Raw genomic sequence first — 27,928 nt, forward strand, 5'->3', positions numbered from 1 at the left:
GAAGCGACGAAAAATCTAAAGAACGAAAGAACTAAAGCACGAAAGATTAAAAAGAAAAAAAAAGAAAACTGAACTAACGAATTATTTAATGAAAGAGCGAAAAAGAGCAAAGGAAAGAACGAACAGAAGAACGAATGCACGAAAAAAATAAATAAAAGAACGAAGAATGCGCGGAAACTGGGCACTACTCGCCCTTAGAAACTCACGGGGCAACCCCTATTTATCCTTACACACGTGGTACGATTCTTCCTCTTTTCGCCGGCCATCTTGAAATTACGATAAAATGGTACGTGAGAAGGCATAACATGTGTAATTTTTATAACTTTCTTGCTCTTTTTACACGTTTAAAGAAATTGATATAGTCTCAAGAAGTACTAAGCTGTATATAGGCGAAAATTGGTGATAAAATAGCAAAGCTTTCGCTAAGAAATTTACTGTGAAAATTGGTTGAGGGTGAATTTCACAACGTGGATTTTCCTTGAGACTCGTGGTACAATCTCTGCTTTTTCGTTAATTCTGTTTTAAAATTCTTGTTAGATGTTGATTTTCAGCGCTATCAACGTTTATCTGTAATAGATAACTACCGTGCAAATGATCACAATAATTATTTCGTCCCATATACGAATTTAACATTGAAGGCAATTTGAAGTCTTGAATGGTTGAAACATTTCGAGGGGTTTACGTGTACTTTTTTATGAGAAAAATGGTATCACGTTGAAGGCTTATTCATGGTCTGAGTGCCGTTCCAGACGTTTCAGGAGGCAGCGAAAACAGTTTATTGATATGCTTTGTTAAAATCTGGTGGAAAGATTACAAGTTATCTTACAACTCTGAAAGTGACAAAATGTAAAACCTAGACAATGGTTAAGAATTGTCTTGTTTATCAGCACAAAGATGAGATTTCTTGGTTCCCATTTTTTTAACGGGGCTTTGAAAGTCATTGAGGAGGTTGCTCCATAATTTAGGATCCTTTGATCATGATCTTTTGAATATGTTTGGGCCTCTTCATATGAGCCCACTTGACCGGGTCACCCCTTTACCAAGATCTTGCCTCATTCCTATTTCCTTCGTAAAAATTTTGATGTGTTCATATGAGAAGGCTAACCAACCTGGTTACCAAGATCTCGGTTTCTACAACCAAGATCTAGGCAACTGGGATGAAAAATTTTCCACATGAACACTCCAGCCAGGTTATCGTGGTGAACCTCTTTCTGAGAATACTCTTTCGCAACTGGGCATTCAAAAAGGCATAATTTTGCCTTGTGTGTAATTCCACATTAGAAGTTTTGGAAATTTGCTTTATCAGTAAAGTTGCTAGTGTCGATACAGCTACCATAGTCATGAACAATGCATTTTTTCCTTTCTAATTTCATTCCGGTTTATCAATCACTTTATTTACCCCGCTAGAATTAGTCAGTCAATAGAGCAACAATGAAAGGGATAAGCAGTCAGGTTAAACCCTCGCCATTTGTTTACTCGCCTTCTTCATGCTGCTCCACAACTAACTAAACACCAAGAAAAGGCTAATATTTTGGATATTACCTTGTGAGAACTAGGACTGTCTTATGATAAAATGGGCAGGGGTCAGGCTCTGAGTTGAAGGAATTACCTTAAGTTTCCTACCTTATTATTTCATGAATTGCCTAAATTGATCATCCAAAAGTAAAATGATTTAAGGAAATGGCAATTTAGTGAGTCACTCTAACCCTGACGTTAATTTCGAAATGTTCAATAATATAACTGATTGTTTGTTGTTTGTTTCTCAAGGCGGCTAGACCTTTAATAACAGTGTACAATGAGACAGGAGAAACTGCAGGACAAACCACCCTGCCTGCCGTGTTCAAAGCTCCCATTCGGCCTGATGTGGTTGGCTTTGTCCACACCAACATGGCAAAGAACAAACGGCAGCCTTATGCTGTAAATAAGATGGCTGGTCATCAGACCTCTGCTGAGTCCTGGGGTACTGGCCGTGCTGTTGCTAGGATTCCTCGTGTGAGGGGTGGTGGTACTCATCGCTCAGGTCAAGGTGCTTTTGGCAATGTATCCTTCCCAGAGTTACACATATAATAACAACATGTAGTTTAGGCAGAATCTCACAAGTTGGGAAAGTGGTTTAACTTGTTTACTTACTTAACTCATTGTGTGTCTGCACATCCATGTAAGGCCATCAAGTAGTTTAAAGTGATTCAGATTGATGTTTGTACAGGGATGCTTAACAACTATAAGTATAGGTACTCCATGTGATACATGTACATTATTTGTACTGTAGGTTTCAAATTATCAAGAGGGACTTTTCAGACATTTTATGGAAAATAGAGCTTGAAAGATCAAATGGAAAGAAACAATTATCCTTTACCAATAACTAAGATGTGCCGAGGTGGTCGTATGTTTGCACCCACAAAAACCTGGCGCCGCTGGCATCGTAAGATCAACCAGAAACAGCGCCGTTATGCCATGTGTTCAGCCCTGGCTGCCTCTGCTCTCCCCGCCCTAGTGATGGCCAGAGGGCATCGTGTTGATGAGATCCCTGAGGTGCCATTGGTTGTTTCAGATGGTATTGAATCCCTGCAGAAGACAAGTGCTGCAGTCAAGCTGCTGAAGGCTGTTAATGCTTATGGGGATGTAGAAAAGTGCAAGGAATCCAAAAAGATCCGTGCAGGCAAAGTAAGATGACATATCTGTCTAAGAAATAGAGAAAAATTCCTTTGTCTCTTAGTCAGAGTTGTTTCTAACTTGAGTGAATGTTTAAGAGAAAGAGATCAACTGCACATTTGTTTTATGTTTTACCAAACAAGTTACAAACCATGGACCAAAACAAGGAAAGAAAGCTTTCTACTTTTTTTGACAAAATTAGTCCAAAAAATTTTATTTTTTTGTAGTGTAGTAGTAACAGGCTTAAATCAGATCAAATCACAACAATCAGTATTTTATTTATGTCATAAGTTTTTTCGTCTTGTTCTTATCACACCAAGAATGAAAACCCTAATAACAGATTGTGAATTGAAAATATGTTTTTCCTTCTTCTCTTGCTTCATTCTTTGTATCTGACATTGGATTCAAATTTCAAATTAGGGTAAGCTCCGCAACCGCAGGACTGTCATGCGCAAAGGACCACTCGTAATCTACAATGAAGATCATGGATTGAAGAAAGCCTTCCGCAACTTACCAGGGGTGGATATCTTGTCAGTGGATCGGTTGAATCTCCTGAAGCTTTGCCCAGGTGGTCACATGGGCAGGTGAGGAGGATGGCTCAATATCTTTGTCTAAAGTGCATGTATGAACTGATGCTCTGTTGTTCCACAAACACAAGACAGTCTGAAAGTCAGCAGTTTTTTGGTGTGAAAGGGATATGGGAAATAAAGTTGTTTAGAAAAGGGTCATAGCTTTTTTTTTCCTGCAGTTGTTTCACATCACTGAAATTAGTTTGTATTGTTCACTGTCATTGCAAAGACCATTAATATGGATGACACAAGTTATTAGAATAGGGCACAAACAACTGAAAAAAGGACAGAAAAAGATAGATTGAAAGTTAAAAAATTCTGCAAAATACCAGGCAAAATTTATTTTTTGCTGACACATGGACACAACAGGACTGGCTGAAGTTGTGCATGTTGCGAAAATAAAGCCTGAAAAAATCAGGCTTGCCGGGACTCGAACCCTTACCTCCACGATACCAGTGCAGCGCTCTAACCAATTAAGCTAACAAGCCAACTGAGAGCTGGTCATTAAATTGTTTCGAAATGTACCCGGGGAAGATGAAGATGAAAATTATGAATAATTATATGAAATCATATATTTGAACTGCGGATGAAAAATAAATGAAGAGAAGATCCTCGCAGCTATGAACACAACTTAAGCAGTTGCAAAAATAAAGCCTGAAAAAATCAGGCTTGTCGGGACTCGAACCCTGACCTCTGCGATACCGATGCAGCGCTCTAACCAATTGAGCTAACAAGCCAACTGAGAGCTGGTCATTAAATTGGTTCGTAATGTACCTGGGGGAGATGAATATGAAAATTATGAATAATATGAAATCATATTTTTTAACTGCGGATGAAGAAAAATACCATAATAAGCATCGTCAGCATTTTGTTTGCAATTATGATGTTGCGCAACTTTAGGTTTATTTGAGAACACATTTAATATTAATGTGAGCCAGTGCAGTGCTCTAACCAATAGAGCTTTATTTTCGCAACTGCTTAAGTTGTGTTCATAACTGCGAGGATTTTCTCTTCATTTATTTAGACAATATTAATGTTATTATTGCGAGGAGATTTGCATAACAAAACCAATCAGAATCAATCTGAAAAAAAAATTGTAGCTAACCATACTAGTAGCTCATACTTTTTATTGGTTGTCGAAAGGGTTGTTTCTTCAAAGACTAACAGCAGTTTATTGCTGACTTGTTCCCTGTTACTTGTAGGTTCTGTATCTGGAGTAAGGGAGCCATTGAGAAACTTGATGCATTGTATGGAACTGGAAAGAAACCATCTTCGGAAAAGAAAGATTTCAAGTAAGTTGGCATATGTAGGCTCTAATTGTACATATGTGGGTCTGATGTGGTTACATTAGGCTGATGTAATATGTTCCTTGGTAAGGCACTAAATGTTCACTTGTCTCTTGTTACAAATAACAAATTGACCACTTTTTTCCATGGTCTACACTCTTATAGACGGCTTGACAATTTTACTTTATCATTTTCAGGGGGAGGTAGGATTAAGATTTTTTTTTGGGGGGGGGGACAGGAAATAAGTTTTGGATGAAGAAGGGGAGAAGTGGGGGGTCATTATATATTACAATGACTAGCCACCAAACACCCCCCTCCAACAATTCTGTTTCATGTCAACCGGGGGCACAGAGTCATTTACATGGGTCCATATGTTCAGTTTCCTTGACACAGAAAGTTATTTACTGTGATTAAATTTTATATTACTGATGTTAGGAATTGATGGCAAAGAGGGCCATGCATTTATCAGTATTTTAAACTACTGCCAATTGTCACTCTTGATAATTAAAACCTATTATTTATTAATTATTTATAGTCGTATTAATGAATTTACAGTGAAATCCTTATTTCTTGCACCTCCCAGTAAATCAAAACAAAAGTAGTTTCCCTTCCCTCAGTCAAACAGTGCAATTGTGTCCTGATTTCTCTAACGCACTTTAGTTTCTGTTGGAGTTTTGAGAAATTGGGATTTCACTGTACAATAGAACCTTCCCTTTGGAGCACCATCCTGTAAATGTGATGATTATTGGGTCACCGTAAAATTCCGCTTATAAGCCTTGGGCTTATACAACTTAGTAAGGGGTTTTGGATGGGCTTATAAATGTGAGGGCTTATAACCAGGGGGGCTTATAAGCGGAATAAAAAAAAAAAAATTCGAAATGAGCCACAGCTGCGTTAATCCAAATCAGTTTTTCATAAACTGGTTTGGAATTAAGCTTTAAAAACTCATAATATATCAAATTCATTTCCATATCTGGGGGGACCTTACAATCGGATGTATTTTTCTGTTTATTGGTAGATAAGTCTATAACCAGGGGGCTTATAAGCTGACTTTTACGGTATTAGGTTCTACTGTTGTGTGTTGTTGTGACCGTGGTTGCAGCATTTCAGTGCTGGCAGTAGCTGATTGTTTCCCAATGATAATACAAGGAAGTAACACTAGTTATGTTTTTTTTTTTTGCAGTCTTCCACGACCGATTATGAGCAATGCAGACCTCAATCGCCTGATCAACAGTGAGGAGATACAGTCTGTTATCAGACCTGCTGGGTAAGCAACAAACAAAGTTCTTGCTGAGCTTTATTTTGTCACTTTTTTCCTTCATAGTAACTGACCATTTCCATGCAACAGCTAATCATCATCATCATCATCATCATCCTCCTTGCAGCACCTCCTGGTGGTGTAAAGGCCACGACAGTTAATAGTATATATACTGTACACCCAGTGGTGGATCCCGGGGCTCAGGACTCCCTTACACTTGCTTAACATTACAATCCTTGCATCGAGGACAAAAATAAGGAGGGGATTTATACTTTTGGATCTCACAAGTTTATCTTTGATAGTCCTTCTCCTTTTATATGATATTATGTGAGGTTCTTTGAATATTTTTTGAGAAATGGTGGTTCTATCAAATGTCAGTTTTTCATGAGTACCTGTATATGTTTTAAGTCTGGTACTGCCGGGTGGTATTGCATTACATTTACAAAATGCAAGATTGGACCCCCCCCCCCCAATAAAAAATTCCTGGGTCCACCCCTGACACTTACTGGACTAGTCTGAGCCGAATATGAAAAGATATTTGACCCAAGACTTGAATGGTCCAGCCCAATACAGTCAACTCTTGTTATAGCGGACACGTTCGGGGCGTCGTTTAGTACTAGTGTCCGCCATAGCAAGAGTCCGTAATAATGGGAGACATTTCCAGTCAAACCTTTTTCGCCAGGGATCTAGGTTTTGTCCTAAATAGCAAGTGTCCCCAATAACAGGGTGTCCACAAGGCGAGAGTTGACTGTATTGAAGTCGCGACTTAAATATCTTTCCTTATTATTCAACACATGCGCGCGCTGCCCATATATGGTCAAAATGTTAACGATATCTGTCATCCGTACATAGCAGATATCCTGCCATATACGTAGGTTGCGAAGATTCGTCCGAAATCTTGTAAAGCGTTGCATAATTACAGTTTTTCTTTCTGCAAAATGTGTTTCGTTGGCAATTTGTTGAATAATAAAACAATTATCCTGCTCAATCTTGCGGAAAATCGTCTGATTTTAGCCAACTCGGCCTACGGCCTCGTCGGCTAAGTATCAGGCGATATTCCGCGCGATTTCGCAAGTAGTAAGGGACGCTTACATAACTCACTAGCCAATCAGAGAGCAGTATTTCTAGCGCTCTAGAGTCCATAGCAAATCAATAGGAGGGAGATAGACCACGTGACAAGGGTTACACCACGTGACCGGTCACATGACTTTGGCAAATTCACGTGACCTCCGAAAAGATGACGTCATCATTAGGTTAGGGTGGGGCTAAGTCGCAAGAAGCCCAAACGAGCCGGAGTCCCCTATAGCCACAGGACACGGCGCCCCTTGTGGTATACAAGCAACAAACACGCATGCGCAGTTCTAAAATCACTTATTTATTGACAAATACCGATCTACAACTACATGCGCCGACCCTACTGGCCGCGCGTCCCTGGGAACGATCGATATTCGATACTCGATATTCGATACTCGATATTCGCGATACACTCGCACTTCATAGTGAGATAGCAAGAGGACAAGATATATTGTTCACAAACGGCCAGGCTATCCTTGTGGTATCTGAAACTCAATACTCTGCACTAAACGCATGCGCAGATTAGTCTACGCAATTCACTCACAGAGTTAGCAAGACGACTATCCTTTATATATGGTTCACAAACGGCCAGGCTATCCTTGTGGTATCTGAAACTCAATACTTTGCACTAAACGCATGCGCAGATTAGTCTATGTGATTCACTCACAGAGTTAGCAAGACGACTATCCTTTATATATGGTTCACAAAGTGCCATACTGTCCTTGTGGTATTTGGAACTCAATACTTTGCACTAAACGCATGTGCAGATGAGTCTACGCGATACACTCACGATTGATAATTAGTTACCTCTCTTGTGAAGACCACAAAGGTTGTCTCAGAAAGCGCCATGCCTTCCTTATGGTATGGTTCTTCCTGGCACTAAACGCATGCGCAGATGAGTCTGCATTGCTTTTTCTAGGTCGGCGATTCTGAGAAAACGCACGCTTGTGAAGTATTAAAAAAAAAAAAAGAAACACGTCAGAGAGGGGGGATGAGGGGGTATCCTCCTTTCCCGGGTGTACTGGGAACGAGTAAGAGAGTTTTGTTTGTTTACTCGAGTCGGTGATCAAATGCACATACGACACCATGTAAACGTTTAACCACGTCTTTATTGTGTTCAACAACATTAAAGTTTCAACTTTTTCTTGGCTTGCATGATTCGTTTGACAATGCGTTCCGTCATGGTTTTACTTCCAGGTAATTTGTTGATGGCTTTAATCATTTTCTCGTCGGCTTTCCACTTGTCCCTTAGATTCTTGGCGTGACTGTAATCGATGTCGTGCTGTTTGGCGATCTTGTCTAATCGATTGATGCCCGGGTCCCCGCGTTTCAATCGCTTGGCCAATTTGGTTCCGGGACCCATGTACTGATAACCGGGCCAGTGAAATTCGATTCCAGTCTTGCCGAGCCACTTCTGAATGTCGATCCCACGTCCGCGTTGTCGTCGCCGTGTCGTCTTTTTAGTCTTCTTCTTGGTCTTCGTCATACTCCAATTTTCGTCTCAACTTTTTGCCTTTGGCCCAATCTTCCCAACCAGGTAATGGTTTCAGTTTCTCGGCTTCCGTTTTCCGCACAGCTGGCTTTTTCCTCGTCTTTAGTTTCTCTTCTAAACTCTTGAATCTCTCTGCCAATGTCGGTTTGCCCGCAGGTGCCGTCTTTGCTTTCTTTGTCGCCTTCGGGGTGACTGTGGGAGGTGATTTCTTGGCACTTCCTTTTATGAGTTGTTTCAACATGGTCTCCACGGGTCCCGTCACCAAACCCACATTCTCCAACTCCTCCTCCTCCTCCTCCTCCGCTTCTTCGCCCGGCCGTCTGGCTGTTACTCCTCCCATGGGAAATTGACGTATCCGTTTGGTCAAACGAGCCCGTTCGCGAGCGAGAGGTTTCACTCGTGCCACGGCGATACCGTCGGGAACGGATTTATCTTTTAACAGCAAGTGACTTTCGGCTGCTATGCGAGCCGCTTTGTTCAACAATGCATTGTCCGTGATTTCGCCTTTGTAATATTGCACCAAACGATTCAAGTCTTTAGCGGGAACCATCACGACTTCCTCGGTCATCTTTGAAGTATTCTTCCAACAAGCTTTCGTAACACCCTTGCCAGTAACGAACTTCCTCTTCTAACTTGGCTATGCGCCTTTTCAAGTCGCTTCTCGATGTACACTTGTCGCTACACTCCTGGCACAGTACTAGGGTCTTTCCTTCCGGAGTCTCTTGCCTCTCTCGAATGCAATCTTCGCACTCTGCGTCGTATTTTAAAGCCAAATAGTCATGATTGACGCGGGCGTAGGCTTCGTGCCAATGGTCTGCTCTTTTTTCCCACTCTGCTTCTCTGTCCGCCGATTCGCGTAACATTTTCATCATTGTCTGGAGGGTGTTTTGCAGAGACATGCTTGGTAGATCTGTTGCAGTCCTTTCCAAAACCCGCTACCCTTCTGTGACAGGAGACCTTCTCGCCTTCTCTTCAACGAGTTTCTGCGCTTACCCAGTTCGCGCAAGACTTTCTTATATCGTCGCAGCTTGGCGGTGATCGGTGGACTGAGCGGAATGCGGTTCTTGAGCAAATTCAATACCATCTCACTCACGGCGTTGATCTGATCGGCGTTGGCGTGCTGTAACATCTCTTCTCGCTTGAACCGATTGGCTTCTCTCAGAATGCTCTCCAAGAACGGACGCTGTCGACGTAATCGATTCATACTTCCCACGGGGCTGGACGTCGGTTGTAACTACCGGTGACGCCCTTTGCCCCCATCCTCTTATAGCGTTTGTCCTTTCCCAATTTATAACCCAACTTGCCGGCAAACTTGAGTATATCCAATAAACCCTCTCCTCTCCACATGGGTCCTCTTTTAGGTTGTTTTCGTCTTCTCCTTACTATCTTTCTTCTTCGCACCATCTTGTCACAGAATGCCGTCTGTTGTAACTACCGGTGACGCCCAATGCCCCCATCCTCTTATAGTGTTTTTATCTCTTTTTCTTTCGAGTGGCTGCATCCAAGGCTTTCTTTGCACCCCAACCTGCAGCACCCGATGCAGCACCCAAAGCGATTGCTTTTCCACCCGCGATCAAAGCTGGTATCAAGGCTGCTAAGGGTAAAATACCACCCTTCTGTCCTATTCTTCTCCTGCCAGCACGTCTCCGCCTTTGCGTCACACGTTTCTTTCTCCTCATGGTCCTATCGTCGTCGCGGTCTACGTCTATAATGATTTACATTATCCATTATCCCTTTAAATCCTTGACTGGCCAATTTACCACCCAACGTGAAGAATGTGGGTGAAGGACCCGAGAGAAACATGCTGGCCCCCTCGGCTATCTTGTCCACCAAACGATGTTTACGTCTCGCGAGAGCTCCACCTCGCTGCCTCCTTCTTCTGGCCTTACGTTTCGTTCTTCCCATCCTACCATAACTGTCACTTCAGACGGGGGTATCTTCGCTTTTATCACAACAAAATAGTCGTTCATACTCTTGAATGTACTTGTCGGCCAAAGGTGGTGCAAAATCGATGATCGTGTCATCTAGAGTTTGCATCTTGATCAAGAATCCTTCTAGTTCGTCCATCGGAAGACCGCGCGCGTACGTTCTCAATTCGATCAACGTCTTGTCGTAGGTGGTGTAGGCAAAACGACATACGTCCACTTTGAACGAATATTTCTTGAAATCGTTCCAGCCCTTGACGACAGTCCCAGCTGAAGTTAGACATGCCACAATAACAGTATTTTCTGTAAGGGAACCCGCAATGATACCCGCTGCCACGATGAATAAAGCCAAAGCGTTCAATGAAGCATGACACCACTTAAAATGGTAAAACATTTGACGATGACACCACCACTTTTTGTGGTAAAAGGTATACAATCCGTCCAATCTGTGTAACAGGTCTGGATCCAAGTTCGTCTTCGACCCGTTTAGTAGGGACATCTTTAATGGCTCACTCTCGTCGAGGTACGACGAACGGTCGGTCGTCCCCCGTCTTTATAGGTCGTAGTGATGGTGTTTGTCGTGGTGATGCCTGCGATGCGACGTCCAGCCGCCACTTGACGTTGATCGTTGAACAGCATTTGCAATTGACGTTGCATGTCGTCTTGATTCAATCGGTGTGGACCACCCGTTAGCGTTCCTTGACCTGCAGGTACGTTGGACCTCGAGGAAGCAGGAGTGGTGGATCTCAAAGTCCCCGTACCCACTGCAGGAGACGGTAATTGATCCAAGTACCGTCTTAGGACTATTGGGTCGATTCGATCCAATGTCTGTTCCAATCCCCCTTGGTTGACGTTGACGATCGGAATGGCACTAGGACTGGTTCCTACTCCTGCTGGCGAATGTCTTGACATGTTTTTCTAGCTCTCTCTTCTAGTGTCTGGATCAATTCGCTGAAGTAAGTCTCGTTATATTCTCTCACGAATCTGGCGTTTTTCGGCCAAATGTAACACAGTTTGCATGGCGTCGTAGTCCATGTCCTCTTCTCTCATACGCTCGAAATGACGACCGCACAGGTCCAAGAACGCGTGCCACACGTGATCGTTACGTACGAACATCTCGAACGAATCTGTAACATCTCATGCATCCCTCGTCTTTTAAGAGGTGGCTAAAAATCCGTCTGTCGTCGCCACTGGCAGGGTGTAGATCCAATACCATGTAACCAAAGGGTCTTTCCGTCGTCTTGGTGTAGACGTCCATCACATCTTGCCATCGGGAGGGAAACGCTTGTAACAGTAAATTCCTCATGCCCAATTGATCGCGAGGGTTCTTGAAAGCCACGATGTAATGCGCATTTCGAGAAATGCTCTTGGCGTATTTTCCCGGCGGAAACATGTCTTGACACAAGTACAGGACGGTGATGTTCCTGTGGTGGGAAAGTTTGGTGAACAGATCCAATACTCTCTTGTCGTTTCCTCCTTCTTCCATCAGATCGTCCAATACCATCACCCCTCCACGGGGAAACCATTTGGTCAAATCTACTTCTTCGGGAATCCCTTCGTGAAATTTCACGCCTCGCTTTTTCATGTTCGCAAAACCGTCTTGCCAAGCCCCAAAACAATAATGAATGGTCTCAGGGGGTGTACTAAACAACTCTTTTGAGTGATTCAAAAGTACCGACTCGGTAAAACAAGTCTTTCCGCAGCTAGAGGGGCCCACGATCAAAATGCTAGAGGGCATCCGAAAGCTAAAGGCTTCACCGCGCTCCATGGCGAAAATGACGTTCGTCCAAAAACGAGCAATGATATAAGCATGTTGCAGAAAAAAGGTCTGCAACGAACCTCGAGCGACAGACGACACACACCTTATTCATTCCAACGTTTTTATTTGTCATCTCACAACAACAAGTGTCTTACACCGCAGAGAGACGGTTCACAATCCTGATGGTATTCCATCTTACATATTTTGTGCCACGACCTTTCCTTCAAGATCAATGTCTTCAACATTTGCCCAACTTTATGATCATTGTACACGTAATCGTGTTTCTTGAATCTCGCTTCGAACTGACTCATGCTACGTCCTTCGGCCCTATCGATGAGATACATCAGCGCGTAATCGCCGCAGCTCTGACTGTACAACGATTGTAGACTCTGTCCGTTGCGCTCCACGTACTTCCAATGAGCGTCCAACCAATCTTGCAACGGTTGCGCCGTCTGGTACACCTCCAGGGGTAAGGCGTAACTGTCCAACACTTCGCACACGTTTCCATTCGTCCACAGCGCGATCCAATGCCGACCGCGCATGTAGTGAGGATCGGTGTTGACGATGTACCCGCGGGCTTCCGTCTTGAATGGTTTTCGAGGTAATCGATTGCAGGCCACTGTCCCGTAAAAGTAAGGTTTCAACCAAGGGTGATGTCTGGCCAACTGATCCAACTGCACGTTATTCAAAGTCACTTTTTCCATCACTAACGCTGGTACACGTCGTACAACACGGCTTTGTTCTTGTCTATCTCCAAGAGATTCTCAAACTCTCCGTACACGATGATGGTCAAGTTCACAGCTGGGTTGGCTCCAAAGTTCAGCTCTATTAGTAGATTTCCGGCTTGCTTGGGGTTCATCCTGTAACTGTCCACGCATCCGTTGGCCACGTTGTCGAACACGAACAACGTGCAATTCTTTCCTTGTCCCCAATCGTCACCTCTCACCATGTTTCCTTGCTGCTTGCACAGGCAACCGGTGGCTTGCAAGAAACGGTGGTACCCTCTGAGATCTTTGGTGCCATCGTTGTGGACCAACTCTAGCGTCTCGTAAGGATACTCTTCTCCTCCCACGAGTTGTTTTATGCTGCTCATTCCAAACTTCTGAAAACAGAAGGGATCGTTGACCACGTTCCCGGTGAAGGCTGTGGACAGCACCATACCCACGATCACGCGGTTGGGAATTCTTCCTTGGAACAAGTTGGTGCATTCGTACCGTCGTTGATCTCCCTGCATGTTGAAGGTCCGAATCTCGCTTCTCACGGTCGGGTAACTCACCACTTGACTCTTGGTGGTCATCTCATCCATCAGTCTCCTGTACGTCGTGGGATTGAGACGCACTTGACACAGGTACATTCGAACTTTGACTTCCTCGGCCGTCAGCTTTCCTGCCAGATCCACTCCGTTCAAGAACACGTCGGGAGAATTGAAGTACATCTGTATTCCTATCTGCACTCTGGGTACCAACAACTTGCTCAGATGAAACACTTCGATGAGGGGTTTGAAACGCAACACGTGTCGCTTGCCTTCCGTGTAATTGGCTTGTTCTGCTTTAGAGTTCTTGAGAGCCTCCTTGTGATTGGCGGTCAGGGCTACATAGTCTGCGTGTCCAGCTCCAGCGTTGGCTGCAGTGTTCGTGTTATTGTCCGTCCACGTGGCTGGGAAATCGATATGATTGTACCAGCCTTGAGGTTTCAAGATGGTTTCTCCATCACGTCTGTCGTAATTCAGCAACGTTTCCAAGAAGGCTCTGTAATGGTACGTGTCCGTCTGGGGACTGATGAGAGTACCGTTGAGACGCACGCTGATTTGCTTGAACAGAGAATGGGCTAGATTGTTGACGGGCCACAGCTTGTCGGCAGCTGCCACGTTCTCATCGTTGTCTTTCTTCAGTTGCAATTCTACCTCGAAAAAGCTACGGCTGAGATCGATGTAATCTTCTTGGGGGTCGATCTGAAACTCCACCGGATTGATGCCTGTGGTGTAGGTCTGAACGGGGACCATCCGATACGACGAGACGCTGACGTCTGTCGGTGGTACGGCGAATAGATCCAATCGAGGATTGGCCTCGCGTCTCGACTGCGGGTAGGCGCTCGAGATGGTTTCGGTCATCGTCTTCTCTTCCTTCTTCCACTGCGCTTCCGTAAGGTCTGTATCCAATCGTAGCCAGGAGGCTTTCTGACCTCGGGACCTATCCACCCGCCCTTTTGTACTTTTCGTCGTCGCCTCTTTTGTCCCAACAAGGCCTGGTTCAAAAGTGCCAGTGAGAATCCTTCTCCCCGCTGTCTGACGGGGGCGCGTTTGGATCGGACCAGTCTGGACGATCGCGAGTAAACGGGATTCATTGTTCGCCAAAGATGTCGTTCAGTTTTCTCTTGACGTTTCGTTCTATGACGTTTTTCAGTTGGCGTTTCACGACTCGTTTAGGACCACTCTTGGCTCCTTGACCCGCTTTACGAATGCGGTCCGCGACGCCGCGCCCACTCTTAAATCCTCTCACGGCTCCACCCAGAGACTCTCTCACGATGTCGGCCAAAAATCCGTTCCCCTCTTGAGGTGGAGGATCCGGTGTGAAACGCGTCAGGGCACCGCCTCTCATGTTCGCTTGATATGTAAGGTCACGATCGTGTTGCCTTCGCCAAAATCCACCAGTTTACCTGTAGTCTCGCTCACTTGCGTTTCAATAATGTCCACAATCTGGTTGCGGAGTGGAATATATTGTATGTGGAGAGGTTCAAAGTACTTGATACCTTTTCCTTCACGTTGAAAGTGAATTTCCCGCAACAGATCCGTGACTTGATTTCCCACAACGGAACTACCACCCACATCTGAGTAAACGAAAAGCGTACGCGATGCGTCTCCAATCACTTTTTGGAAGGCTCTGTTGAGTTTCACAAAGCGCCAGTTACAATAGCAACTCAAGAAAAGCTGTCCATTCTCAACAACCCAGAAATTTTTCTTGCCCTCTCCAAAATCATCCACGTCTATGGGATCGGGTATCGTAGCGTGGTGGCATTCCGGCTTCAGGTTCGGCCCGAGAAACACGTTTTCTTTCTCGTCCTTTTTTACCCATCCCATGTCAAAGGCCAAATCCTCGTTGAAAGACATGTAGTATGGGACGCCTTCAGTTTTCACTTCCGAGACGTCCAAATTCGAGTTGTCGAGGACTAGTTCTTCACCTTCCCACTTGAACGTATATTCCCACTGCTTTCCATTATCGGGCGACTTGGTCAAGTCTCCCACGATACGCTTGTATTCTTTGACTTGATCGAACTTGAAGACCAGGGCTTTCATGAAACTGAGGCCATCCACGATGTTGTCGTCATATAGAATGTCCTGGAACGTCAGATCGGTGGTCACCGACTTGCTTTGCACGCGACCCTCGTTGTCTTTGCGCTTGAGCATCCACTGAGCACTCAAGAGAGGAAACTTGAACGACTTAAAGCGAGTTAAGTCGATGCTGGCATCTGGCACGGAAATGCTACTCAATCCCACTTTCCAGCCGGTTCCTTCCAATCGTAGCGGGTGAGGTAATCGCACCTTGAAAGAGTTTGCTCTATTCTCTGGAAACTCGGTTCCGCTGCTGTGACTGGGTAACGTGACGTAAAATCCTTCCTCGTGGCTCATGATTTTTTTAGAGCCGTCTTGTCGATCCAGCTGTCGTACTTGTCTGGCCAGCCTTTCCAGTGCACCAAGACTTTATTTCCTTTTCGTTTGACGATCTTGTCCACCCTGAAGACATCGTCGTCAGACACTGCGACTTTTTGTAGATCTTCTTTGTAAAACGTACCGCGAAGGGGGGTGTCGTCCAACTCTTGGATCTTGTAAGTCGTGACGGGTGGTTCCGGACGCACCTCTCGTATCACAAACACTTCTTCGGTCCAGCCGGGTAAATACCCTTTCTCGAACGTACGAAATTTCTTGTTCAATCTCACGCGTTCTCCCACTTTTAGCGCGGTTTTTCTTTCTCTTTTACGCGACGACAACCTCTTCGCGTACAGACGTTCCCACACTTTTGTCTCGTTACTCGCATTCACTGTCTCGGGGCTGGTGCCGATGCTACGATGGTGGGATGCGTTGTACCCTCTCACCAAGGCCTGGAGTACAGGTAGGTAACTCAGCGTGTTCTTGGCGGTAAAGTATCGGTACATGCGTTCCTTGAGAGTGCGGTTGAAGCGTTCCACGATGCTGGCTTTGGTATCTCCGGCCGTGGAAAAGTGGTGGATGCCTTCCCGTTTCATCAACGCGGCAAACGTCTTGTTGTAAAATTCTTTCCCGTCGTCGGTCTGTAGGTTCTGAGGTTTGCGTCCATCGGCTCGTTTCAAAATCTTGGCAAAGGCGTCCGACACCGTTTTACCCGTCTTGTCTTTTAGGGGTTCCACCCAGGCATATTTAGACAAGACGTCGATCACGTTGAGTAGATATCTGTGACCCTTGTTGTATTTGGACAACGGCTGCGTTTCCACTAAATCGGCTACCCACTGTTGGTCGACGTTAAACACCAGGACCGGTAACGTGGCGAAACGACGTCTGCGCGGTTTGTGAAGGGTATAACCCAAATCGCGCTCCAACACTTTTTTGGCTGTGTCGACGGATATCTTGTGCGTTTTGGCGAATCTTGTTATCCCGCCCAAGCTACCCGGTTGACTGGGATCGTGGTAGTCCAAAAGTATCTTCTCATCCTTTTTCAGCTTCTTTGGCATGTCGACGATGCTCTAACCACCTTCATATAAGTGCCGTGTAATTTATGAGCTGCCTCTTCGATCGCGGTCGGATGAAGTTTGTAAATGGAGGCAAACAGCTCGTCGGGATCTTTGAAATGTCTCAACCATAATATAAACGGTATCAATCTGAAATAGTTTTGTTCTATGTGAGTGGCTTCGAACACTCTCAAGGGGGAGTCATTCGTATCTTCCGGTATATCTATACCCCTCCCAAATTCAGCATACGCTTTCTCGCACAATCTTTTCAACCACTCCCACTTTCCATACAGATCCATGGCAAATGAACTTTTACTTATACAACGTCAATTTAAATAGCCTGCATCAATAAATATGTTATCAAAAGATTTTGTACATGTTTCGCAACTTCTAGGTCTCCACAGTTTCGCTTTTTGGTAGTCGTCGCCCAGGTAAGCTTCGTCTTTATCCATGGCGCAACGGTTGCAGAGATCTCTGTCTAACAGTCTATCCGCTATTTCTTGCCAGCGATTGCTTTCTAGGCGTTGCAATTTTACTTGAGTTGCCAGTTGGTTGCACAGTTCTTCGTACGTGTTTGCGTCGAACGTGATAGGTTGTTTCAAGTAAGCAGACAATGTCTGGCTCAGGGCTACACTCGCTCTCAACGGGGCGATGAGATCTTCTAAACCACTCCGTTCGTCAAAGTCGCAGACGTTCGCGTTCAACCAGAACGAGACGCCATTGCCAATGGGCGGCGGTTTGCGAGACGTCGCGAAGAAAAAGGCTCGCTGCAATGGCACGTAGACAAATTCATTCCAATGTCTATCCCAGAGATAACCGTGCCCAATGTCTTTGAGGGTCGTTAGGACGGCTCCCTTCCAGTGAGGGTTCTCTTTGAGCCATTCACTTTCGGTGACGCGGTTTTTGGCACACCCGCGCTCTTTCACCATGTCCTCGAAGACGTAGACTCTCCTTGGAATGTTTTCGGGTATGGTCGTGGGAAAGTCTAAAGACAACGTACTCATTCCCGTGTCGGACTTGATCTTTTTTTCTAGCTTTGTACAATTGGTGTAGAAGAGTCGTTGTTCAAGGTCCATCCAGTTTTCTCTTGTACCCATGTCACCGCTCTTGGCTTGCTTCGGCCGAACCTTTGTGTAATGCACTCTCCAGATCGCACATCCAATGTTCTTGACACTGCATAAACGTGTAGCCGGCTTCCATGCCACGTTTCGCGCGCTCCAATAGGTAATCTTCGTCCGACTGAAAATCGCCTCTCTTTAGATCCTTGTAGTAAGGCAATGGTTCCCAGTGCTTGGGATCTCCTTGCACAAAGACACCCCTCGCTTCCTCGGTTTGGGTTTGGGTTTGGGTAGGCTCGCTGTCGGTGCTTTCCATCGCTCCAACTGAGTCGTCAAATGGACGCGTAGCTCTTTTTATACGTTGGATGACGTCACCTAGGTCATTGCCGGTTGGTCGGAAGAGGTCACGTGTTACCTCTCTGGTTGGTTCGTGCTATTGACGTCATCCGAGAGTAGAGTATAAAAGCGCCGTGTTATCTCCTGTTAGTCCTCAGTTGGAGCATCGAGAGCACCATGGACGTAGCAGAACCCCAAAACAAGCGACAGAGGAGAGGGACTGGAAACCCCAAGAAACCCAAAGTCCCCCGTAAAAAGAGACATCCTACAAAGAAGAAGATGGAGTTGAAAGAGGAAGTGTTGGAGGAGGGTGAAATTTTCGATCCCGACCAGTTCCTGCAACAGACCTTTGAGGACGCGGAGCGCGACCCGGTTTGCCCCGTACACAAAGAACCGCTGACCAAGAGAATGACTGACGGGGGATGGGAGTTCTACTTTTGCCCCCACACGAGCGAAGGCACCATCTGTTTCATTTGCACCGGTAGCGCCCACATTGACCAGTACGTGGTGGCGGTCAATCGACAATTACCGGCCTACTATTATTGGAACATGGATAAGATGAAATGTTACTGCAACGAGAGTCTCATTCTGAGCATGTCGAAATCAGAGAGCAACCCGGACAGGATCTACCTCAAGTGCAGAAAGGGTAAATGCCGGTTCTTTCAATGGGCAGACAGTCTTCCATTTGGCAAGATAAAAGCCTGGCTGGAAGGAAAGGAATATGTGGGAAACGAGGATCCCCTCTACTCGAGAAGGTCTGGACTGGACTCTAGGGACAAATTTGGATACCCCAGAAAAGAACAAGACGTGGTGGATAGACCGCAACGAATTCTGGATGGGAGACCCGCCTTCAACGTACAACACTACCCACCCCCGGTTAAGGATTGGATTGGTGATCTTCCCTTGGACGAGTCATTGGCCAAACAGTGTCAAGAGCAAAAGTTTTGGGTGGATGGAGGAGGGAGCATTATTCTCCCCCCGGAATTGGCTGGCGTGAAGTACGACTCGGATGAAGAGAAAATGCTGAGAAATCAACTGTATCTGAGGCGCATTTCCCAGAAACAATATCCTAATTTGGATCATTGACCCCTTGGCTTAAGAGATTTACAGTTTAAACAAGCCATTATTTTCATATATTTTCTACGTCAAGCATCAGAGTGCAGTTGGCTCTGGCATGACTCCGGAAAACGTGTGCATGATCTTGGACTTGGAAGGTTACTTTGTGGAGAAGACGTTTCGAGTACGCGAGTTGGGTTATTACACTTGGCAAGAAAAGTTCGGACGCCATGCTTTCTACATGAGAATGTCGTGGTGCAACTTATCTTCCAGAGACAGGAAAACCGTGTCTTACGTCAAATACAACGTGCACGGACTGACGTATCAACCGAGAAAGGAAGAAAGGGCCTACGAGTATGACAGGGTGGAGGACGTGATGAGAGATTTGTACGAGGAGACCAAAACCCCCGAGAGAACCGTGGTGGCTTACAAAGGAGGTCACGTAGAAAGGGACTTGTTGAACAAACTGAACATTCCTAGCATGAATTTAGAACTGTATGGATGTCCGAAATACGACGTGTTGAAAGAGACAATTGTAGAACCTTTACCTAGTTGCGGTTTTCATTTAAACGAAGGACATTGTCCAATGACCGAATGTCATGCTTTCTGGTTATGGTACCAGACTTTTGTTGTTAAATAAATTTAAGAATTGCTCCATGCCGAAACTGAACGAGAGTATGGGATTCAATCGCTTAAACAACAACAACAATCCTCTATTCCCTTGAGTATATTTTATTTCGACCGGCAATATTGTTGGGAGTCAAACATCTTCGGTTCAGAGGCTAGTTTTAATTTTTGTCCTTTCATTTTAGGGCCGCAAAAACAAACAATCAAACAAACAAACACATTTGAACAACAACAACAAATACCGCTCGCTAAATTATATTTTTTTTTGCGAGCGGTGAAAATCACAACAAAGTCGATGACACTTGTGTTTAGAGTCCAAAATTGTGAAATTTTCGGCTCAATAACTTACATCGAAATAATATTTTTCATGTTTGGTCGTCTTTTAGATTTAAGGGCCGCAAAAAAAATTTTCTTCGCGAAAAAAACATTTGAACAACGGCCGAATGAACCGCGCCTACAACAATTATATTTTTAGCGACCGGTGAAAAATTACAACAAACTCGATGACAAACTTGTTTAGAGTCTAAAAATTTGAAAGATTCGGCTCAATGACTTGCTTTGAGTTTCACTAAAATAATATCATTCATGGTAGGACGTCCCTTTCATTTCAAGGCCGCAAAAACAAACAAACAAACGTATTTGAACAACAACAAATACCACACGCTAAATTATATTTTTCGCGAACGGTGAAAAACCACAACAAAGTCGATGACATTTGTGCTTAGAGTCCAAAAATGTGAAAGATTCGGCTCAATGACTAGCTTTGAGTTTCACGAAAATAATATCATTCATGGTTGGACGTCCCTTTTGATTTAAGGGCCGCAAAAATTTTTTTTTTTTTTCGAGAAAAATGCATTTGAACAACGGCCGAATGAACCGCACGCTAAAATTATATTTTTTTCGCGAACGGTAAAAATCACAACAAAGTCGTTGACAGTACACTTGTTTAGAGTCTAAAAATGTGAAAGATTCGGCTCAATGACTTGCTTTGAGTCTCACTAAAATGATATCATTCATGGTTGGACGTCCCTTTTGATTTAAGGACCGCGAAAATATTTTTTCTTCGAGAACAAACATTTGAACAACGGCCAAATGAACTGCACGCTAAAATTATATTTTTCTTCAAACGGTAGAATCAAAACAGAGCTGTTTAGGATTTACAACGTTCAAGCTTCACTGCTGGTGACTAGGTTTTAATTTTTTCTGAATTATAGTCGGATGTTCCTTCGATATTTTTAGGACCGCGAAAAGAAAAAGATGAAGGCGTTTGTTTACGAAAGACAACGACAACTGCGCGAGCAATTTCGCTAAAAAAGAATAACTCAGTCCATTGTTCAGTTGTTAAATTCGGGTTCATGTTTACTTGGCCCTAAAAATACTGGACTGAACGAAATTATCGGGTCTAAAACCTTCTTCTTTACAATGCACGGTTAATGGTGGCCGCACGAACAAAAACAAACCACTCGTCAAGATTTACAACGTAAACAAATTTATTTTTAGCGGTAAATACAATTTATCACACGCTCTTCGTCTTGTACAGTAGAGTATGGAGACATTAGCTCACCTTAAAGCTTACATCCTTCTTGAAAAGAGCTGCAATTCGGCCAAAAAAAACTTTGTCCGTTTCACTGTACTTTTCCGAAAATGAATAAACGCAGGTTCCAAGAAAAACGTGCGAGGTCTAATGAGAATTCCGAGAAAAACGCGCGAGATCCTCCACGCTTGAGTGCAGTTTTGACCGGTTAAATCCGGTCAGCCATGCGTCGGGATTTTACCCTTGTGGGGAAAATCCCGTCACGTGGGTGACATTGATCATGAGATCTCATTGGTTCATTCTGTACACGTCACCTCGAAAAAGAATGGACCGAGTATTTAATTGGTTATAATAAAAAGTAAAAGCTGATTGGTTAGCTCTCTCTATATAACGAGATCCCCGCTTGACTTTTGTCACTCGCAAACTTTGTTTGGTCTGAGCGCTTTCAAGATGGAGAGAGACTCTGGTGGACATATAGAAGAAGATGAGATGGAAGAAGATGTTATTCCGATAGAACCTGAGATGGCTCGTGCAAGTCCGAAGAGAGCTAGAGAGGAAGAGGTACGTTGACGAGAACTCGTGCTTTTTTATTGACGTGCGTTTTGTATTAATACGATGTTTTGTTCATCGCAGAGTGCAAGTACAACTGCAAGCACAAGTGGTGGTGGCGAACCGAGTGCAAGCACAAGTGAAGGAGAGTCCAATGAAGAGGTAACTAGTTATTAGAGTAGAGTGAATTCGTGTAACCCGTTTTTCATATGCTAATATGCTGTGAAATATTCTTATGAGCTGTACAGTAAAACAGAAAATTAGGGACAAATTGTCAAGCTTTTATCAACATGTAAAAACCGAGACAGATAACAGGACTTAATATTTTCATGCCTTGATTTGTTTTGCGACGTAAGATAAACATTTTAAATTCAAAATCGCGTTAAGGAAAACAAAAATTAAACTTGACTACAACAGGATAGCTTGGGTGTTTGAGTCCGACCTCGGTTGTTACCACATGCGATGTACTTTAAAGCATCTGACAGCCAAAGCCTGATCCTGTTACTTCCTTCAGCATTTGGCTCTTAGATCTTCTTCAGTTGTTGGGTCTTCTTCTTCTTCATCCAAGAAGAACATATAATTACAAGACGTTTCACCATTATTCATTGTTTATTTTGTTCTGCTTTCTTTCATGACCATGCAGCATCCATTTGACTTTGAGATGACACCCCATGCTGACCGAAGAGTTCGTCGCTTTGGGTTACATTTAAGAAATTATACGGCAAGACTAGTACAACGAGGTGGAGGAAGCAGTGCTGTGGTCTCTGAATCGTTGGGGACGAGACCCGTCTTAGCTGAGGAGATTGCGAAAGCTCTGCAGAGAGGCATTGACAAACATGTATTGCAAGATGGTGCCGTAAGAGACACTGATCACTTATTGATCAATATAAATTCTAACAGAATCAGACACGCCTACCATTCTAGAAGATTACTTGTGCGCGACTGGAGGCAAAACACGACACAAGCCCAGGAACTGTTGGAACAAATCAGTAACATGTTGAATAGCAATGAAAACTTTAAAATGGACGACTCTTTTTCTTTGAATATATCTCATATTCAAGACCCTGGAAGGGGAGGTGACAATAGAAACCTCAAACCGGGTTTAGCCCCCATTGAAGAGATCTTGGAGAAAAAACATTGTGTGTTAAAGATCAAGAACCTGGATGAACTGTGTTGTGCCCGCGCCCTGGTAACGCTAAAAGCCAGGCTGGACTATGGTACGGATCATTGGTACTACAAAAATCTCTTGAAAGGTTTTCCAGTGCAAGGAAAAGCCGCCAAAGAACTACATCAACAAGCAGGCGTAGAGGAAGGTCCTTGTGGCTTGAAAGAAATAGAGTCTTTTCAAAGACATTTAAATCAATATCAAATCGTGGTGGTGTCCGTACAACATGGCTACCAAATAATTTTCAAAGGCCCGGAGCAGTCAGATGACAAGCGGTTGGTACTCATCAAGCATCACGAACACTATCACGCCTGTACCTCCTTGGGAGGCTTCTTTGGCAAGAGCTACTACTGTACCAAATGCGAAAAGGGGTTCTCGCACAACGATGTGAAACGACACAGATGTCCAGGTACCAAGTGTTACGCTTGTCATCAAAAAGAATGTGTGGAATGGAAGAGAGACGGAGCCCTGGCCCGAGTGACCTGCAACGACTGTCATCGCCAGTTCTTCGGGAGTGGATGTTTACAATTGCACAAGCAGCGGACTGACACTGGAAAGGAGGCAGAGCCGACCAAAAAGAACGCCGTCTGTGACAAGCATAAAAAGTGTGCAGGCTGTCACAAGACTTATGACGTTTACGAACTGAAAAACAAACATCACTGCGGACAAGCAGAATGCCCGTCATGCAAAAAATATCACGACTTGAGAAAGCATCAATGTTACATTCAAAATCCCTTAAAATTGGAGGAAGAAAGGAGAAATAGGAAGAGGACCAATGAAGGTCGACCCAAAGAACCCGAGCCACCCATCTTTGTGAGCTGGGATGCAGAGGCCAGACAGGATGAAGGCCAACACATAGCCAATCTACTTTGCGCCATGAGATCTGACACGGAACAAGAGATAACGTTCGAGGGGGAGAGTTGTGTGTCAGACTTTTTACGCTGGCTGAGAACTTTGGCAAAGAGAAATCATGTCATAGCCGTGGCGCATAACTTTCAAGGATACGATGCTTATTTCGTATTAGAAGAACTATATCGCGAGGGGGTGAAGCCCGACCAGATTGTTAACGGAGCCAAGATCCTCAGCATGAGCATTCCAAACATAACATTTAAAGACAGCATGTGCTTCTTACAGATGCCACTCTCTTCGTTTCCAAAGTCCTTTGGACTAAGAGAACAGAAAAAGGGATTTTTCCCTCATTTGTTTAATACGGTGAACAATCAGAACTATGTGGGACGAATCCCAGCCCAAGATTATTATGATCCCCATGGCATGTCGAAAGAGAGAAAAGAGGAGTTTGATCAGTGGTATGCTGAACGATTGGCCGAGGACTACGAATTTGACTTCCAAAAGGAACTTGTGGCTTATTGCCGCTCCGATGTTAAGCTGCTTCACGAAGGTTGCAAAGTCTTCAGAGGTGAATTCAAGGCCATTGCTGGCTTTGATCCAATGGAGAAGTGCATCACGATAGCATCAGCGTGTAACCGATTCTATCGCATCAAGTGTATGCCAGAGGGTACCTTGGCATCAGAACCCATCCAAGGATGGCAAGGAAAGGGCAAGCCCCATTCGCGAGTCTCGCTGGAGTGGTTGCATTTCTGTGACACGAATTCCACCCACACGATCCACCATGCCAGAAACGGTGGAGAACAAGCCATACGTATAGCGGGGAGGGCGATCAACGTGGACGGTTACAACCATGAGCACAAGACGGTCTACGAGTTCCATGGGTGTTTTTTCCATGGCTGTCCTTCTTGTTTTCCAGACCGGGAAACAAAGCATCGTAAAATGGGTGACCGAAGCATGCGTGACGTGTACGAACAGACACAAGAAAGAAACCAAAGAATGAGGCAAGCTGGTTACGTCGTCGAAGAAATGTGGGAATGCGAGTGGAACCGTCTCAAGAAGGAAGATCCAGAGGTGAAAGCATTCGTCGAATCGTTGTCGTTCAACTCTCCCTTGGAACCTAGAGACGCTTTCTTTGGAGGAAGAACCAATGCAGTGCGACTGTACGCCCAAAGCCGAGAGGGGGAAGAGATACGCTATGTAGATTTTACCTCGTTGTATCCATTTGTCAACAAAAACTGTGACTACCCACAAGGTCATCCACAAGTCATTGTAGAGCCCGGACACACTGACCTAACCGGTTACTTTGGATTGGTTAAGTGCACTGTGACGCCACCCCATGGTCTGTACAGCCCTGTGTTGCCATACCGTCAAGGGGGAAAGTTGACCTTCCCACTCTGCCGAACCTGCGTGGAAACGGAACAAAGCAAGCCATTAACGGAACGGTCCGCCGTTTGCCATCACACTCCTGAACAGCGTCAATTGACAGGTACGTGGTGTTCTCCGGAAATAGAAGAGGCGGTGAAACAAGGGTACGTGGTAGAGCATGTCTATGAGATATGGAACTTTGAAAAGAAATCAAATACCATGTTCAAAGAATATGTGAACACATTTTTGAAAATGAAGCAAGAAGCCAGTGGATGGCCGTCGTGGGTTGGAGACGACCCACTGAAAAGAGCCCAGTACGTGGAGGAGTTCTATCAGCGAGAGGGAATCAGATTGGAGCCAGACAAGATTGAAAAGAACCCGGGACGTCGCTCCTTGGCAAAAATGATGCTCAACTCCTTCTGGGGCAAGTATGGTCAGAGAGGTAACAAAAGTCAAGTGGAGGCATTTACGTCTCCGGCCGAGTTCTACGACCTGTTGAGAGACGACACGAGGCAGATAGATGACGTGCGAGTGATGAGTCCCGAAATGTTAGAGGTGGTGCACAAAAGCAAAGAAGCCTGCGAAGCGGTACAACCCGATATCAACATATTTGTTGCCTGTTTCACTACCTGCTGGGCCAGATTGAAGCTGTACCGGGAGGGTTTGGCGGTATTAAATCCAGAACAAATCTTGTACTTTGACACGGACAGTCTGATCTATAAACACCAAGGTTTGGATCCCTCACTACCCTTGGGGGATTATTTGGGTGATTTCACGAGTGAGTTGGAAGACGATGACCACATCATTGAGTTTGCGGCTGCAGGACCCAAGAACTATGCTTACAAAACGAAAAATGGAAAAATTGTGTGTAAAGTACGTGGATTTTCGCTCAATGTACGGGGAGCACATCAATTAAATTTTGATACATTGAGGGCAAACGTTATTGCTGAAGTCACAACTCCCCTGGACAAACCCAGAGACATAGCCGTATTCAATCCTCACAAAATCACCAGAGACAATAAAACCAAAACCCTGAACACGGTCACAGAAATCAAGCGCTACAAGGTGGTATTCGACAAAAGAGTTGTTGACAAGGAGACTTTTTGCTCGTATCCATACGGTTATTTCGACGGTGCACTGGAAGAGAAAGACGAGCAAAATATTGACACATTGCTTCATCTTTAAAAAAATGACATTGATTTTCTTTTAAATTATTTGGTTCCTGTTTACATTGGGGATACCTCCCATCCCCCCCTCTCTCACGCGATTTTTTAAAAAAATAGCTTTACGTTTTCTCAGAATCGCCGATCCTTTTTCTTAGAATGCAGACTCATCTGCGCATGCGTTTCGTTCCAGGAAGAACCATACCACAAGGAAAGCATAGCGCTTTCTAAAACAATACCTTTGTGGTCTTGCTAAGAGAGGAAACTCGATATTCAGTGCGAAGGGAATCGCGTAGACCTATCTGCGCATGCGTTTAGTGCAGAGTATTTAGTTTCAGATACCACAAGGATAGCCTGGCCGTTTGTGAACCATATATAAAGGATAGTCGTCTTGCTAACTCTGTGAGTGAATCGCATAGACTAATCTGCGCATGCGTTTAGTGCAAAGTATTGAGTTTCAGATACCACAAGGATAGCCTGGCCGTTTGTGAACCATATATAAAGGATAGTCGTCTTGCTAACTCTGTGAGTGAATTGCGTAGACTAATCTGCGCATGCGTTTAGTGCAGAGTATTGAGTTTCAGATACCACAAGGATAGCCTGGCCGTTTGTGAACAATATATCTTGTCCTCTTGCTATCTCACTATGAAGTGCGAGTGTATCGCGAATATCGAGTATCGAATATCGAGTATCGAATATCGATCGTTCCCAGGGTCGCGCGGCCAGTAGGGTCGGCGCATGTAGTTTTAGATCGGTATTTGTCAATAAATAAGTGATTTTAGAACTGCGCATGCGTGTTTGTTGCTTGTATACCACAAGGGGCGCCGTGTCCTGTGGCTATAGGGGACTCCGGCTCGTTTGGGCTTCTTGCGACTTAGCCCCACCCTAACCTAATGATGACGTCATCTTTTCGGAGGTCACGTGAATTTGCCAAAGTCATGTGACCGGTCACGTGGTGTAACCCTTGTCACGTGGTCTATCTCCCTCCTATTGATTTGCTATGGACTCTAGAGCGCTAGAAATACTGCTCTCTGATTGGCTAGTGAGTTATGTAAGCGTCCCTTACTACTTTCGCAGGATAATTGTTAAATATTGGGTGAGGATAAGTATTATAACAACAGAAATTATCAGCCAGTGGATATACCACCAAATTCTCGAAATAAACATTAAAAGAAATGTATTGAAGTCAGTAATGAGAATTAACATTTTGAGCTAGAGATTGAAATTGGTAAATTTGTTTTGCAGTCCATCAAAGACCCGCCGAGCAGTCCACAAGAAGAACCCACTGAAGAACATCGGCGTACTGGTGAAACTGAACCCGCACGCCAAGAGTGTCAAGCGAGCCGAAATGCTGACTGTGGAGAGGAGGAGAGCAGCTAAGGAGGCTGTCTTGAGCAAGAAGAGAGAAGGAAAATAAACTACTCTAATGCTGTAATAAAAGGACGAATAAAACAGCAGTGAATTCAGTGAAAAACTGTGTTGATTTCAGTCTACTTTTGTCTGTTACAGTTTA

The 27,928-nt window shown here is 44.5% G+C and overlaps 4 protein-coding genes across 4 annotated transcripts; 2 read left to right on the forward strand and 2 right to left on the reverse strand.

Moving 5' to 3' along the window:
• The first annotated feature begins 205 nt into the window (after nt 1–205).
• LOC144641539 (large ribosomal subunit protein uL4B-like) lies at nt 206–27,889 on the forward strand. The gene is made up of 7 exons (XM_078500551.1): nt 206–286; nt 1,768–2,040; nt 2,368–2,664; nt 3,073–3,236; nt 4,424–4,513; nt 5,691–5,774; nt 27,661–27,889. The coding sequence occupies exons 1-7, from the start codon at nt 284–286 to the stop codon at nt 27,830–27,832; spliced, it is 1,083 nt and encodes a 360-aa protein (XP_078356677.1). The 5' UTR covers nt 206–283; the 3' UTR covers nt 27,833–27,889.
• Nucleotides 11,343–12,024, reverse strand: LOC144641591 (uncharacterized). The gene has a single exon (XM_078500630.1). The coding sequence runs from the start codon at nt 12,022–12,024 to the stop codon at nt 11,359–11,361; it is 666 nt and encodes a 221-aa protein (XP_078356756.1). The 3' UTR covers nt 11,343–11,358.
• Nucleotides 12,646–14,346, reverse strand: LOC144641511 (uncharacterized protein F54H12.2-like). Its single transcript, XM_078500524.1, has one exon. It carries the CDS (start codon nt 14,123–14,125, stop codon nt 12,722–12,724), a length of 1,404 nt encoding a protein of 467 aa, XP_078356650.1. The 5' UTR covers nt 14,126–14,346; the 3' UTR covers nt 12,646–12,721.
• On the forward strand, nt 23,812–26,701 carry LOC144641282 (uncharacterized). Its single transcript, XM_078500314.1, has one exon. It carries the CDS (start codon nt 23,915–23,917, stop codon nt 26,435–26,437), a length of 2,523 nt encoding a protein of 840 aa, XP_078356440.1. The 5' UTR covers nt 23,812–23,914; the 3' UTR covers nt 26,438–26,701.
• Nucleotides 27,890–27,928: the final 39 nt, after the last annotated feature.

This window comes from Oculina patagonica, chromosome 2, assembly GCF_052425735.1.
Source record: "Oculina patagonica isolate OP01 chromosome 2, crgOcupat, whole genome shotgun sequence".
Taxonomy (NCBI): domain Eukaryota; kingdom Metazoa; phylum Cnidaria; class Anthozoa; order Scleractinia; family Oculinidae; genus Oculina; species Oculina patagonica.

Bases quoted from the DNA above. Each gene is read 5' to 3' on its own strand.
- LOC144641539 (XM_078500551.1), top strand. The intron at 2,041-2,367 runs GTATCCTTCCCA...CCAATAACTAAG, and splicing joins GTCAAGGTGCTTTTGGCAAT to ATGTGCCGAGGTGGTCGTAT. The intron at 4,514-5,690 runs GTAAGTTGGCAT...TTTTTTTTGCAG, and splicing joins TCGGAAAAGAAAGATTTCAA to TCTTCCACGACCGATTATGA.
- LOC144641591 (XM_078500630.1), bottom strand. From the start codon at position 12,024: ATGGAGCGCGGTGAAGCCTTTAGCTTTCGGATGCCCTCTAGCATTTTG.
- LOC144641511 (XM_078500524.1), bottom strand. From the start codon at position 14,125: ATGACCGAAACCATCTCGAGCGCCTACCCGCAGTCGAGACGCGAGGCC.
- LOC144641282 (XM_078500314.1), top strand. From the start codon at position 23,915: ATGAGATCTGACACGGAACAAGAGATAACGTTCGAGGGGGAGAGTTGT.